At 38.0% G+C, this 16126-nt stretch overlaps 1 protein-coding gene across 5 annotated transcripts in view; it reads right to left on the bottom strand.

Annotated features, from left to right (window-relative positions):
• Positions 1–16126, bottom strand: part of LOC123867783 (protein IQ-DOMAIN 14) — a 91151-nt gene that overhangs the window by 35632 nt on the left and 39393 nt on the right. For 2 of the 5 annotated variants that reach the window (XR_006796499.1, XM_045910045.1), the window contains exon 1: positions 82–621. The exons of the other annotated variants lie outside the window; for them this stretch is intronic. Coding sequence is in view for 1 of the 2 variants with exons in the window: in XM_045910045.1 (XP_045766001.1) it covers positions 82–602 (521 nt within the window). In the remaining variant the exon portion in view is untranslated. Of the gene's footprint in view, positions 1–81; positions 622–16126 lie in introns of those variants that run through there. 5 annotated transcript variants of the gene reach the window in all.

The raw sequence follows: 16126 nt of genomic DNA on the forward strand, positions 1-16126 counted from the left end.
GAAGCGGGAAGGGCGACGGTGGGGCAACATGAACGGGGCTCACTGAGAGGATGGTGCGGCGGCACGGAGAACGTGTAGTACTTGGCTGTTTGGTTGTGGGCGCGGAGCACCGAGCTGTGGGTCAGCGTCACCACCACCACGAGCACCGACGCCAGCGCCAGCGCGAAGAACGACGCGGCCACGGCGGCGACTACTCGGCGACGCCGCGCCTCCTTGCCGGCGTCCTCGGGCGCGCCCTCCGGCTCGGCGGCGGCGGCGGCGGTCGGCGGCTCCGGCGACCTGCTCCGCACGCTGGGTCCGCGGCTGTTGGGCAGCTCCAGCGTGTGCCGACGCGAGCGCCGCGCGCGCTCGCATTCCGCCGCCGAGGAGTGGTGGCGCCGAAGACGATGAGGAGCTCCCGAAGCGACCCTGCACGACGCCGAGCGCAGCGTACGCGCCGGCACCATCAAGTCATCGCTGGCTACGCGCGGCACGCGGCCCGAGTGAACAGAGCGAAAAGAATGATCCCGCGCAGATCCACTCGCAAAAGCAAGATCGACAGAAGCGCGGGAAGAATGTCTCGAGAAGCGATCACGATCGCGATGATCCACGCGGACCGACATGTTGCGAGCGGAGCGCGCGGCGGCGGCCGCCCGAGTGCCGGAGCCCCCCCGCGTGTCACGCCGCCACCGTGCCGCCGTGCCGACGCGACGTGCCGCGCAATCGTGTTTACATTTTGTCCCCGATAGCGCAATGAAAGCTTACAAAACATGCTCGTACCTACGAGTACTTTACGCGAAAACGTATTTCCAATTCACACCCGCGCCGGTTCAGTAAGTATTTACTCGTCCAAAGATGTTTAAAATTGCCTCTTAACTGATCAAAGATTTACTTATCGAAGATTATATCGAAGCTACTCACATTTCACAGGTCATTGCTTTACCTACTGCTTTCCGTTCAGTGCATTGACAAGGCGTTCTTACTACGAAATAAATTAAGTAGCTAAAAGAATTTCAAAATTATCGAATTATCTTAAGAAATCTCCTCAACCACGAGGATAAACACTGTGGGATTCACACCATAGGTGCCTACCTACTTGTGGTTTATACTATATATTATTTTTAATACGTATTATTACCGTTATATTATCTGCCCCCATTGCATAGAACAACGGTGTGCAAAATAGAGCACCGGTCTCTTTTGTTGTGTCCATGTTGCGCGTTGCCAAGTTAAATAATTGTCTCTCACGCGGAAAACTACTGATAGTAGAGAAGTTCTCGCGACTCTCTACATCGACAGCTTATATTATTGAATGGCCTTGTCACTGGACGTTTCAGATGCGCTATTATACTTCTCATCGAAAAATCTAAACGCTTATTCGCGCTTAAACGCTTAAAACGCTATTTCTAAAAATAGCTAACCTAAGGTAACCGGCGACCTTCGGATTTCAGTCCGCTCCTTTGACCGTTGAGCTATCGAGGCTCAATTTATTATGTAAAAACCATCAGTAAAAAATATTTAGTGCTTCTATTAAAAAGTCGTCAGGATGAGCGAATAAAACGTTTTCCGCTTGTCGAGTTCCAGCACGAATCATAAAATAAAGTTTCAGAGAGGAAATTAAAAATCTTCAACACCGCAGCGAAGATATTTAATATACATTTCTCTAAAGAGCAATAGTCCAATTGAAATGAAAGTGAAAACATTTATGAAATACTTGGAAGATGATGCTCGCGACTTCGTCCCCTTAAATTTTTTTTTTTAAATCCCGTGGGAACTATTCAATTTTCCGGGATAAAAAATAACCCACTTTGACCTTAAACAGTGTAGGTATTGTCACTTACCACCAGTTGAGATAGCAGTTAAAAGGTTAACTTAACCCAAAAAAAATATTAAATAGGTAATTATTTAATTTAATTGTATCCGTACATAGTAGATCTTTTAAGCTACGCAACTTTTAATGCGGTTTTCATCAATAGATAGAGTGATTCAAGAGTAAGGCTTATACGTTACCTATAGTTTAATTTTTTTTGCTAACCTTTTGAAATATGACGATAACTGTTCAAAATATTGGCAGAAATCAAGCCATTTTCGAAGAAAGAAAGAAATCAAAAATTCTGTCTTACTTTTTGAAATATAACAAAATAATCATAATGGTATTATTAATCACTCCACGTTGGCACCACATCGGTATCTTCATTGCACTCGTGCGACGCCGGGGCGAGTCGCTAGTAGGTACTTAGCTGTATAAACGAAATGAAATACCGCTCTATTTCCGTTGCTCAGCGAATAAAAAAGCGGCGGCTAAGAGAGCCCTGAAGATTTTTCAACAACCACTGTTAACACGGTGACACTTATTGAGATCGGGGTCATGAATAATGCATTTTCCTGTCTAACCATGCCTTGTAATAGATACTTGTGTGCGTAGGTATATGTCGCAGCGATAGTGTGAGAGCTGTTTACCATTGTAATCTCACTAGTGACTAATTGCACGTATTATAAATGCAAAAGTGTGTATGTTTGTTGGATTATACTTCAATCATGAAGCAGTGGATCGACGTAATTTTTTGCATGAATAAATTTTGAGTTAAATATCTGGAGGGTGTCATAATATGCTAAGTACTTGGTATCTCGGAAAATCAAATAGTTCCCACGGGATTTTAAAAGCCTAATCCATGCGTAGGTAAAATGGGGCGGGTATCGGCTAGGGAGATTATACGTAAATCGTGTAGGTAATTCGTTTCACATGTCAGTTGCCAAACCCGTTTTTAACCCCCGACCCAAAAAGAGGGGTATTATAAGTTTGACGTGTGTATCTGTGTATCTGTGTGTCTGTGTATCTGTGTATCTGTGTATCTGTGTATCTGTCTGTGGCATCGTAGCGCCTAAACGAATGAATCGATTTTAATTTAGTTTTTTTTGTTTGAAAGGTGGCTTGATCGAGAGTGTTCTTAGCTATAATCTAAAAAAAATGGTTCAGCCGTTTAAGAGTTATCAGCGCTTTTCTAGTTTTCTTGTAGAAAAGAAGGTTAGATAACGGCTAGGTTCATAATATTATGTCAATAGACAAATGTCAAGCTGTCAAGATGGACGTTGCTTATATACATAATTATTTATTTGAAAATGATGTTTTGGAAAACTCAAATACTTTGGATCGTCGGGGGTGTTATAAATTTTTAATTTACACTTGTTTACATGGTAGTTTTGCCTAGGCCAAACTATTTCTTTCTAATTTTGCATTGTAAATTAATTCGAATACAATCATCGATAAACCAAATCCAAACACCTCGAATACGCGTAGTTACTAGAATTAGGATGTATCATCACTTGCCAGCAGGTCTGATTGCAGCCAAGCGCTAGTCTATGAAATAAAATAGTCTTGCCTGTCCTACCCTCAGAGCATTCTTGTAAAGGGCGAGGAAGCTCGGGAAAGAGATCCTGAATGAAGTGAGCGAAGGGGAACAAGGTCGAGTATAGGGAAGGAAAAAAAGGTAGCGAATGAAGCGAGCCTCCAACGTCCTTAACAAGGTAGGGTAAGTGAAGCTGTGGGATGTGAAGACAAAAAAAGGTCTTTTGGAGTACCGCGTAGCATACAAATAACACACTCCTACATCGACCCAAGTGAAAAAATAACATAATATTATTTTTATTGTTGGAAAACCGGCCAAGTGCAAGTCAGACTCGCGCACCGAGAGGAATCCGTACTCCTACCTACCTGCCAAATTTCATGATTCTAGGTCTACGGGAAGTACCCTATAGGTTTTCTTGACAGACACGACGGACGGACGGACGGACAGACAGACAGACAATAAAGTGATCCTATAAGGGTTCTGTTATTTCCTTTTGAGGTACGGAACCCTAAAAATGGCGATACTAAAATATAAGGCGGTTTTTCTCCAAAATGTTCAAATCTTTCCGCCTTTTAAACAGATTATAAGAACCTTAGGGGTCCAAATAAGCCGAAGTGGTCAAATTATTATGAGTAAGTTGGTTAATCAAAATATTTTGGCCTGTTTTTTATTTAACTACTAAGGATTTCACAAGATTTAGATATTTTTTTATTAGCGAGGTACAACGTTGCTAAAATGTCCGGTTTATATAAGAAAAACGGGTGTTTCAAGTTAAAAGTTAAACTTAATAACAAAAAATACATGATAAGAAAAATTAAAACCTTTCTCGAAAGTTTATAAGAAAAGTTTTTACACAAGAAAAATGTGAACCGTAAGCAGGAACCTTTTATACCAAAGCTGTGTACTTAGGCGTTGGCTAACAAGGTGATATTTGATATTCAATCCCTTTGAAGATCCGTTGTTACATAGGACCTCTAAAGTTTTTATGAGATAACGGTATTTAAGAGCTCAAAAATAAATAGGTATTGGAGAGTGAATAGGACTAGCCAACTGCGCAGAACAATAATTGTATACAAGTGTGTGCGTAGACCTGTGTCTACGCACACACATTCTTTCTGCACTCTCATTTCTTCAGTCGTCGATGGGATGGCAGTCCGACATGATCGGAGAGGTATTAGACGTAAGACCAACGACTACACGTGATCTTGAAGGTACGAAGGTGTTGCAAAAAAATATCGCAGAAGCCATAGAAATAATTATGTTAGCGTAACTATTGGCTTTATATTGAATCGCCCAGCTGAAACGGAAGTAATAAAACGGAAGAAACTTACAAAAATTTAAAAAAAAAATTGAGAAAGCCAAATGTAACAGACGAGGCATTGAAATCTACGATTAAAGTAGGAATAACCGTAATCGAAAATCAATATACTTACATATATACGATTCTTATGCTTTTACATCTATGTTTTATCCGGACAGTGTATCACACTAATATTATAAAGGCGAAAGTTTGTATGTGTGTGTGTGTGTGTGTGTGTGTATGTTTGTTACTCCTTCACGCAAAAACCACTGGACGGATTTGGCTGAAATTCAGAATGGAGATAGATAATATCCTGGATTAGCACATAGGCTACTTTTTATCCCGGAAAATCAAAGAGTTCCCACGGGATTTCAAAAAACCTAAATTCACGCGGGCGAAGTCGCGGGCATCGGCTAGTATAAAATAAAACATCCGTACAAATAAGAAATCGTTCGTTCGACTGCCATAAAATATTTGAAGAGGAAAGTTTCCACTTCATATCACAACGGGTTCATAAAGTACCGACATTTTGTATTTAGACATTTCGCGATGTTGATGCTTGATGTTTAGCTTCAGTCTGAACGAGGTAAAGTTCAAAGACTAATTTTTGGGCTCATCCTTATTGATTCGCACGCTATTCTATAAAACACCCCTATTGAAACATACACGTTATCATTAATTGTATGTCTTAACTTGACAAAGCTGGTACTTTACACCAGTATATTGCTGGTGGCTACTGGTACAAGATCCATATACTTATAGGGGGCTCGTTAGGCTGCTGATGATCCGCCCTGTTGCTTTGCCGTTACCCGTTATGTCCCAATCAGCAGTGGAATAAATAAATAAAGGCCCTGCAATAAAGGCCGGAGGCAATAGTCTGCTGGGTTATTGACCCACTCAGTCTATAGACTCTAAACCTTCACGCACAGCTGGTAGAAGGATCGAGAAGAGAGTCGGTAATGAATAGCCAATGTAACCCACAATATGACTAATCATTTTATAAAATGTGAAAGTGCATTTGTTTCTTGGTTTGCGCTCTAATTGCCCTGTAACGGAATAACGGATCTACGTCATTTTTCGCATAATTAAAGATCTGGGGAGCGACATAGGCTAGTGTTATCCCCGAAATTGGTAGTCTTTATATATTTTTCTTTTTATCTAAGTTCTACTGACCATAATTATTCTAGAATTTTTGACTTCAGAGTAAAGGGGGGAGGAACGGTATTTTTTTCGTCATTTTTTACATTAAATCAAAAACTATAATGCATAATATTAATTCATAAACACATATTTTTTTGCGATGTAACCACAAATTCACGATTTTCAAATTTATTCCTATACTTCTGCTATAAGACCTACATACCTACCAAATTTCATGATTCTAGGTCAACGGGAAGTACCTACCCTATAGGTTTCTTGACAGACAGACAGATAGACAACAAAGTGATCCTATAAGGGTTCCGTTTTTCTTTTTGAGGTACGGAACCCTAAGAACTATAACCAGAAAAAGTAATGTGTTATTTGACTGAAACTGGAAATGTTATTTGAGCTACCTGTAACGAAAACAAGATATTAAACTTTATTCTTCACGCGTTTCATTAGATCATACACAAAGATCCCGACTCTGACCAAAAATAGCGTCGAAGATTAAAGGGATCATTTTATTTTTTCCTTTAATCTTTAAAGACTTTCATGTAACATTTTTTTATTTGAGATTAAAAGCCATGAGATTCGATGGATTCAGGTTCACCGGGGCTTGAAAATCAACACAAAACAAAGAAGCGCATAACATAAGCTAACACTAGATACCACCACGAAATCGAGATTATGTTTTTTCCAACAAAATCGTTATAAACTAAATATTTTGAAAATATGTTCCTTTTTTGATCACACACACAGACAATAGAAATAAATACACAGTCTTTGAAAATTACAGCTCTCTGTCTATTACGGTTCATGAGATACAGTCCGCTGACAGACAGACGGACGGACGGGCTTGGTAATAGGGCCCCGTTCGCATCCTTTAGAGTTGGATACGGGACCCTGAAAAGACCATACAATTTTTGAAAAATAACAACTTTGCGTTGTATCGACAGATGACAAATAGGATTGATTTTATTATTATCGGCCGTTAACCCATACTTAACCCGCGGCAGGCTTGTGGGGACCTGCTACTCGAAACATGTATTTAAATTACAGTAAGTAATAATGAGCAAATTCTGATAATGAAATAATATCTTTGACGCTCTTGAATGATGTAGTGTTAATAGGTAATCCAATATCGGGTGTAATATTATAGTCCGCTCGTACAAACACGCGTATTCGCAACTCACTTAAGTTGTTAAATTGGATGTATGGAGGGAAGCAAACCTCATAAACATCTATTTAGGCGGTCCTTAAGCAAAGATTTGTACATAAAAGCTTACGGTGTCGGGTCTAATGGAAGTGAAGCTTATAAAAAGCTAGGCGATTTTCTCTTCGTATTTTACTTAGCTTGTTTGTTTAAACTGAAGCCTGAATAAGTAGTAAGTTTTTTATTTCAATAGAGGTTTATTTGTTAAAAATAGCTTTTTATCAGAGTGGAAATATCTTGTACCAAAGTAGATTTATTACTAAAATATTTTTATATTTTTAGATGACTCCTATTAAAAACCGGCCGAAGTGCGAGTCAGTATCGCGCACTGAGGGTTCCGTATTCGGGTATTTTTTCCGGAGTTATCTTACTTTGAAAATTTAAACACATACTTATAAAAAAAAAACTGTGATGTGTGACAAATTCACGGTTTTCGGATTTATTCCTGTACTAGTGCTATAAGACCTACCTACCTGCCAAATTTCATGATTGTAGGTCAACGGGAAGTACCCTATAGGTTTTCTTTACAGACACGATGGACGGACGGACAGACAGACAGACAGACTGACTGACAGACTGGTCGGCAATAGCAAGTCCGGCGTACTTACAATAGTAGCAGTCAGTGGTCAAATCATATTAAAATTATAAACACAAAAATGTGCCTGTCTGTCAATCTTTCTGTTACCATTTCATGGTCAACAACTGAACTAATCTTGACAAAATGTAGTACTTATACTTTTTAACCCAAAAAAATGAAAAAAGTTCCTCGGAAACCCGAAAGCCATGCGGACTCATTACATAATTCAAAAAGGAAAAGCTGAAAAAAGTAATATTTTATTTGGTCCATTTATGTCTGTCTTCTGCAAAGTTAAACCTGTCTGTAAAACTAATTCCTGATTAGTAAGACAGTTTTCTTTTACACAAAATGCTGACTTTCAGAATTCTTTTATAGACGACCTTACGTTTATACTTATGAAAAAATTCTTAAAGTTTTAATTTGATTTGCAAACCAGTCCAACATTAAATTGTCACAAGTTTTTTGTTAAAGTACTCTTAAGATTAAATTTTGCTAATACATTATACAAATAATTTGAATTTGTTATAATCAAACGTCTAATGGTGTGTTTCCATTGGTGAAGATTCGGCAAATCTGTGACGACCCGCATCAAAGGAAATTCGTCTAATATTCGGCCGCTAATCTGCAGGTAATCTGTTTTTTCGAGCTTCCTATAATGCTCCCCCCTACCATATTTAAAATACATTAATTAACGTTACACCAGCGTAAAAAGTAGTGTACACCGTCACTATTTCAGTAAAATAAATGAAAAAAAAAAAAACATGAAGATTCACATAAACATATTTTAGAGATATTGAAATTGTTACAATTTAGCACGATAACTCAAATTTAAAAAAACCCCGACACAAAAACCTCTATAAGAAAACTCGAAAAGAGCTGATAACGGCTGAACCGATTTTCTTCGATTATAGCTCCACCTTTCAAACAAAAAAAAACTGAATTAAAATCGGTTCATTCGTTTAGGAGCTACGATGCCACAGACAGATACACAGATACACACGCCAAACTTATAACGCCCTCTTTTTGGATCGGGGGTTAAAAAGTAACTTGCTGCTACAATTTTAAGGCGGAAACAGGGCGCCGTAGCGGAGGAAGCAAGTAGTGCAAATTATATTATGAATGGTGCACTCTTCGTTACGTTTAATTTAAAGCTTTTGTTCTTTTACAAATCTCGTGATTTGTAAAATAGGGCTTTGAAAGTTAAGCTGATATCGTTAAAATAAAATTGTGACGATATAATGATTATACCTTATGTTATAATTAGGAAATCAATGTGATTAGGTGTTTATTATTGCTTCGACACCGTAAGTATAACGTAACAACCATACACATATTAATATCATGCCCAGAATGTTTTTCAAACATTTGAATTGAATATAAAATAGTGATTTATTTCATTTACCGCTTCAGCTCAGAGTATATGTCGGAGTGCACAACTATCACCACTTTGAACTTTGATTCGTAGGTATAAAACGAATTCTGTGCGAGTATACCTACCTAATAAAACAGCTATCCTGTTAAAACCTTTTATGAGTACTTGTTGGATTAACCCGAATAGCATCATCATCCCATCGCCACGGCACACTACTTATTAGCACGGGTCTTCTCTCAGAATGAGAAAGGTTTTGGGATATTCCACCATGCTGGCCAAGTGCTGATTGGCAGACTTCGCAAACCTCTGAAATCATTATGGAAAACTCCCAGGTATGTAAGGTTACCTCACGATGTTTCCTTCATAGTCAGAACAAGTGATACTTATTTAATTGCTTAAAAAACACATGGCTCCAAGGGAACTGTGCACTTTGGAGCAATCTATGGGGTTTTGGCTTGGGATGGTCAGTCACTGAGAATAAAAGCGATATGTACATGTAATCGGTTGATTAAATCAGTAGAAATTAGAAAAATAATACAGTTTTGTGTCCAAATTTTTCTAAATTCTTAATTTAAAGTAGGTTTTGGAAATAAAATATCAATTTGGCTGATGACTGACGAACTGGACGAAAATACCATCATAATCATCACCATTATCCACGCCGCCACGGTCTTGCGCCCCCTGAATTCAACACTTGCGACTGGTTTGATGTCGTCCGTCCACCTAGTGGGGAGTCTTTTCACGCTTCCGGTGCGAGGTCACCATTCTAACACCTTGAGATCTATCGGTTTTTCAAACTACGTGCCCTGCCCATTGCCACTTCAGCTTTGCAGCCTGTTAAGCTATGTCTGGTTCTCCTACGGATCTCCTCACGAAAATGCCATGAGCTTAATAAAAGGCACTTATTTGTGTGTATGTAAATAGAGACTAGAGCAAATGATTCACGACGCAAATTATGTAGCGATATTAATTTTCTGCGGCAGCTCTCCGTGCGGCTAATGAAAGTGGATATTTATTTGTTATTCAAGTTAAATCCGTACCATAATAATGATAGTTTAGTATCTCTCTCGAATCTGCCTGTTACTGCTAGTATAATGAGTCAGACCAGAACAGCTTCCAAATAATTATTATTTTGACTTTGGTGTGAGATGCTCCCAAATTAATTTCGCCAATATTTTGATTAATCCATTTATAAGCTTTGCTACCTTTTCAATGAATAAGTTTTTTAATATTTTACTGAATTCACTAACTAAAAATCAAACTACTTACTTACTAAAGTCAGTACAAACCCACTTTTCGTAAACTTTTCTTCGTGAGCGTGAAACTATTCCCTAATATTAGGATAAATGTCACTTTCCTTTTACACGAACTGCAGACTAAAGGTACGTCCTCTTTATTTGACCTTATTTGCAAAGTTTCCAAGTGATATACGAGACGGTCCACTCTTATAAAAAAGTATTGCAAATTACAAGAAAGTGCCTAGGCACTATGAACTTTTTTTTTCATAAAATCTTTTCTGTTACATTTCCGTTACTGGTTCTGTTATATTTCCGTTACAAAAAAAATGACGACTAATACCTCAATTTAACATTAAAATGATTAATTAGATCTTTCGGATTACTATGCGGCTGCCGGGTCGCGACTTCCTTGATCTGAATACTACCCTTAGACTTAGTGAGGGATATATCTACGGAGGTGGTGAGCTGGTGCGCCCCTTCGAATAACTCTTATGAGTTTGCACGAAAGAAACAAAGGCATTTATTAAATTATAGGCCGCAGCGCTGGTCAAACCTAATTGCACTTTACTACGTCGTAATAAGAATTCCTATTTATCAAAATGTCTTTGCGGAGTGATCATTCTGTACTTGGAGTGTACTATGAAGTATTCTGTGATAACGACTCTAACATTTAAATAATTACTTTATTTGTATATTTAGTATGGAGTTTCACTTTCATTAATTTCATATCAAACGAGTAAAATTAGTTTGTAACCAACAAAATTTTCATGTAACAGCAAATCCAATTTGCGTCCATTTTAACATACCTACAAGTTATAACGTAAACCTAAATAGGATCAAAGCGCATTAAGCGGGTTAATATCCAGAGATGTTATCTCAATGGTATTACATAAAGCGGACGAGATTGTACGAGCGCGATTTGACACGTTTTTAACTTCACATGTCCGGAAAAAAATGGTGTAGAAACTGGATCACTCTCAGCAACTACAAAGTATTTAGCAGCTTTGATAGTTCTAAGCTTAAGAGGGGTCTCTCCGTCACTGGCTTCATACGTTTGTATGAAGCGAGTGACGGAGAGACCAAAACCACAGACACAGATATTAGTTTCTAGAATATGCCTGCAAAATTTCATGGACTTTGGTTGCTTAATATTCAAATGAAATTGGAACTACGATTGTATGAAGCGAGTGACGGAGAGAGCCCTGTTATGCCGTGCAATCTTCAATCGTGCAAAATTAAAATTGCATCGAAAATTTCGGACCCTAGTCATGTCATGATTCAACATGACAATTATAGTTTATTTTTGCTATAATTTAAATACATATTCAATCATATTATATTTTCGGAATTCAGTTATATTATAGCCTTTCGTTTTATTTGTTCTTCAGAATTTAAGAACGTAGGTAATTTTTTGTTGATATTTTTAATCAACTGACCTTTGTACCTAATAGCGTCGGATTGGGGTGGGAATTGGCCCAATAAGTGGTCCAAATATTGATACTGTAATTATTGGACGCAATATTTACCTCTGCTGATTGAATCCCTTCTATACAAAGGCGCAAGTCGCAACCAATGACTGAAATCGATAGAGTGGACCAAAAATATAGCTCGTTGGTTTGCACACTACCTACTATTGTGGATTGGACAGGGCTGTGCCTGTGTAGTAAATAACGAGATTACCCTATACCATGAGTACAAAGCACTGTGCATAGAGAAGCTAAATATTTAAATACCACCACTAGCTACGATTTGGGTGCCTTTTTTACGACGAAATAGGCTTTGACTGATGACAATCAAATGAAGTTCCAAAAATATTGACGTACTGAACACTTTTTGAATGTTAATCACATATATTTTATAATGAATATCACTCACGCGTTTAAACGCTAAGTTAGAAGATATCGTTAGGTATATCTATACTTTTATAATTCCTATTGTACTTTTCTTTAAGTAGTTGTCTTTAAAACTTTGTCAAATTAAAAACCTAACGTAGTATAGAATATATACGAGCTAACAGTATGTGCGTACTACTCGTAGATAGGACTACGTAGAGATTTGTTGATTTATTACCATATAAATCATTTTATTCGGTGACATTTATAAAAAAGAATCGTAAATGTGTCCTCTGTATCCAAGCCCTTTTAGGCAGTGGACAGTAAATGATGGCGACTCTCAAGTTGTACCTGAAAACGTCTGCCCTTATATTAATTTTAGGGATTTCACCAAAAATTTTGGAACAAAGCCGATATGGCTCATGCGCTTAATTTAAAACTTTATCTTTTTGAAAAAATTCGGACAACCCTACAAAAATACGCAAAGACAGTGTTAAGTCTAACTGGCGAGTAGCTTATGTATAGTCCATCGTAGGTAAACGTAAAACCATTTAAAAGGATGTCTCTAGAGTCTAGACTCTAGACCATTAAACGGAAATCTGATATTTTTCCAAGCAGTAGGTACCTTACCTTACCTAGTTAATATTTTAGTTGTCAAAAAATGAAACTCTGCTTACCTTCGTCTTAATACCAACGAAAAGGGCAAAAGGTTGGCAAAAGGCGATATGAAACGTCATTCTTTACCTGAAACTCGAGTAAATACCGCTTAGACGAGAGCGGTTGTGTGAATGACGTTATCAAAAGGGATGACTTGCAGCCACGCTCCCTTAAATAGATTTATCAGCAGAATCTGTTTGCTGTGATTTTTAATTAATCCACTTTGCTTAAGCCTCTCTTCAATAAAGGTTTTATATTTTTAATAGGACTACTGACCGCCCACGACTTCGCCCCCGTGGGGATTTCGAAAAATCCGGCTTTATTCCTTGTCTACATTATAAAAAGAACTTCTATGCAAAATTTCAGCTTTCTATTTCAAAGTGCTTGGGTCTAGACGTTGGTGACTCGGTCAGTTAGCGAGTCAGGACTTTTCCTTATAATGTCTTTTTATATATCTCTATCTCTCGGAATTTCTGATAAAAATCCTTTCTTAGTGGGGGTCTAAGTTATAAAGGGACGATCTATGCATTTCTATAATATTTTAAGGTCCTATTTCATTCTATTATGTAAAGTCCAATATGTCAAAGAAGTTATTTATTCTTTTATATGTAAAGAGAGATTCAAAACTTGTTGTTTCCGTATCTTGACTGCGTGTAATTTTTAATTTCCCCTGGGATAGGTAAAGATAATTTTGCCACGGTAATATATAATAATATGCTTCTGTTCGAATGTCTGAGCTATAGCTACCCGAGTATCGCAACGGAAGCCTAGCTAGCCTAAAGGTGCAAAAAATCATGATCAAAACATTCGGGCGATAGTATCCAATGCCATTACCATTATAAGTATTTGCCGGCTTCTGAGACAAAAAAGATCACATAGGCGATAGCAGCCAATGCCAGGCACCATCATAAGTATGTGCCGGTTTTTGAGTCAAAAAAAAGCTTAGTGGTTACTACTGGACTATAATATGACCCTATGCAACAAGGTTGAATCTATATAATATTTAATTTGAAATCATGTACTAATCGTGGTACGTACCTACTCATTATTTACTTTTTATTAAGTCGTTAAACCACGAAATACGACTTTTACTTCCACGTACAATATTCATACAAATTATGGAACTTGTTCCCTTTTGTGGTGTTCCCACTAAGCTAGAGTAAGAGCATAGAGGTAATTACAACACTCAAAAGCCAGCAACACATTGGCAGTTTCTCTGGTGACCAATTTTTTTATTTATTTACCAAAAATGTAGAATATGATACTATCGTCTACCGTTGCATAAAATTTATGTTGGTAAGTATTATTAGTAACTAGGTATATTAAACAATGGCGGTATGGGAACTGTTCGTACGTGTATCTAATTCAGACACTGCGGAATCCGCGTGGACCAAACCGTCGATATTACGTACTAGCCGATGCCCGCGACTTCGCCCGCGTGGATTTAGGTTTTTCAAAATCCCGTGGGAACTCTTTGATTTTCCGGGATAAAAAGTAGCCTATGTGCTAATCCAGGATATTATCTATCTCCATTCCAAATTTTAGCCAAATCCGTCCAGTAGTTTTTGCGTGAAGGAGTAACAAACATACACACACACACACACACACACACACACATACAAACTTTCGCTTTTATAATATTAGTGTGATGTTTGCATGTATGTACGTATGTTTCAATATTCACGGTTATCGAAACACGACCTCTAGAAAATGGATTCACGTGTCGTGTGCGCAGCATTACCTGTTTTAATATGCTAATTAATAGCAAGCTAATAGTCTGCCTAGAGAATTATTTTCCGACAGCTCGCGTTTTAAACATGTACTTTACTATGTTACCTGCAATCTCTCTTTTATAGTCAATGCTCACCATGCCTGTATATTTAAGGTAAAAATCGCGCGGTTTATTGCCGTGCATTTTCTGCGTGTCTGAACTGGCCCTTAGTCGTAAATGCCATCTGGCACTAGTATTTACGACTTATACACCCTACTTATTCAAGTGCAAAATATACGGTATTAATACTACTTCGAAAATAACTTACAGGTTCATAAAATATCTCCGTGACATTGAATTACGACTTTGTACTACGAATGTGGTGAATCTTCATTATTTTAATAATACGTATACTTTCCATAAAAATACTCTTTAAATAGCCCAACTTAGTTTACGAATTATAGGGAGTTATGTGTTTAACGGACGATGTACGTACTTACTACCTATCTACCAAAGTAGCGTCGACCCTAAAAAGTGAAGCATCTTAGTCTATTATATTATTACATGGGATGGCGTTAGTTTCATCACAGCGTCCTACGTATCACAGGCTAAGTACATGATGCTATCAAAAAATCCAAAATGGTGGACTAAAATACACCATGAAAAAATTGGGGGCCAATGCAATGTATCGAATTTGTTAATAAATTAGAGGTTTAATTTTATTTTGGATTGAAGGAAAATTTTAACCGTAGTTATGCACCGTAAAAGTAGCCGTAGTTTAGTTGGGTTTTAATAGGTTTACTTTATCTTGGTTAACCACAACTGCCTTATTTAACTAAAACTCCTTAAAGTTTAACAGAATTAAAATATAGTAAGCAGATATCTGAATTCATTGAGAATAACACTGTCTAAAAATAACCGGTCTAATTTTAAAATGGCGAGAAAAATGTACGGATATTTTCCACTTGATTTAGCTTTAACTCCTGTAATTTGCCTGGGATAAAATAAAAAGTTATTTTAGTAGGAAACAAGACATAATTGTTTAATTAGATGAGGCTTAATTCGGTACCGCGCCAGCGCTCTCGAGAATTTAACACCCGACAGCAAAAAGTCAAGTGAAAGATTTAATTTTAAATTATTGGTACCACAGGAGCAGATAAAATTGTAAGATTGGTACTATTTTACTCAGTAAATATCATATATAAAGTGAAAAACAAATGCAATGTTATTTGTACTATCCCTGGTGGCCTATTATTTACTGTAAAACACGTTTAAGAAATTGCTCTTAGCTGATACCTAAGTAATGCAAGAAGCTGTCAAAATGGATCCAGTAGGTTTTGGTGTAATCGGAAACAGAACTCAGACACAAGGAACCAATTAATATCTCTATGGTCTCGATTGAGATTTGAACCTTCGATCTTTATCGTTTCATCCCACTCTGAAAACTTTTTTTTAGATACAAGTTAGCTCTTGACTGCAATCTCACCTGGTGGTAAGTAATGATGCAATCTAAAATGCAAGCGGGCTTACCTAGAAGGGGTATGGTAGTTTTCATTAAACCCATACTCCTTTGGTTTATACACGGCATGGTACCGGAACTCTAAAGGTGCCCACGCACTCGAACTGCACTGTAGCGGAACTGCGCGTCGCGTCAGCGCCCCGCACGATATTCGTACGTCACTGCCGCGCGGCGCGGCTGGAGAGAATATCGTGCGGGGCGCTGACGCGACGCGCAGTTCCGCTGCAGTGCAGTTCAAGTG

The sequence above is a fragment of the Maniola jurtina genome, chromosome 8, assembly GCF_905333055.1.
Source record: "Maniola jurtina chromosome 8, ilManJurt1.1, whole genome shotgun sequence".
Classification (NCBI taxonomy): domain Eukaryota; kingdom Metazoa; phylum Arthropoda; class Insecta; order Lepidoptera; family Nymphalidae; genus Maniola; species Maniola jurtina.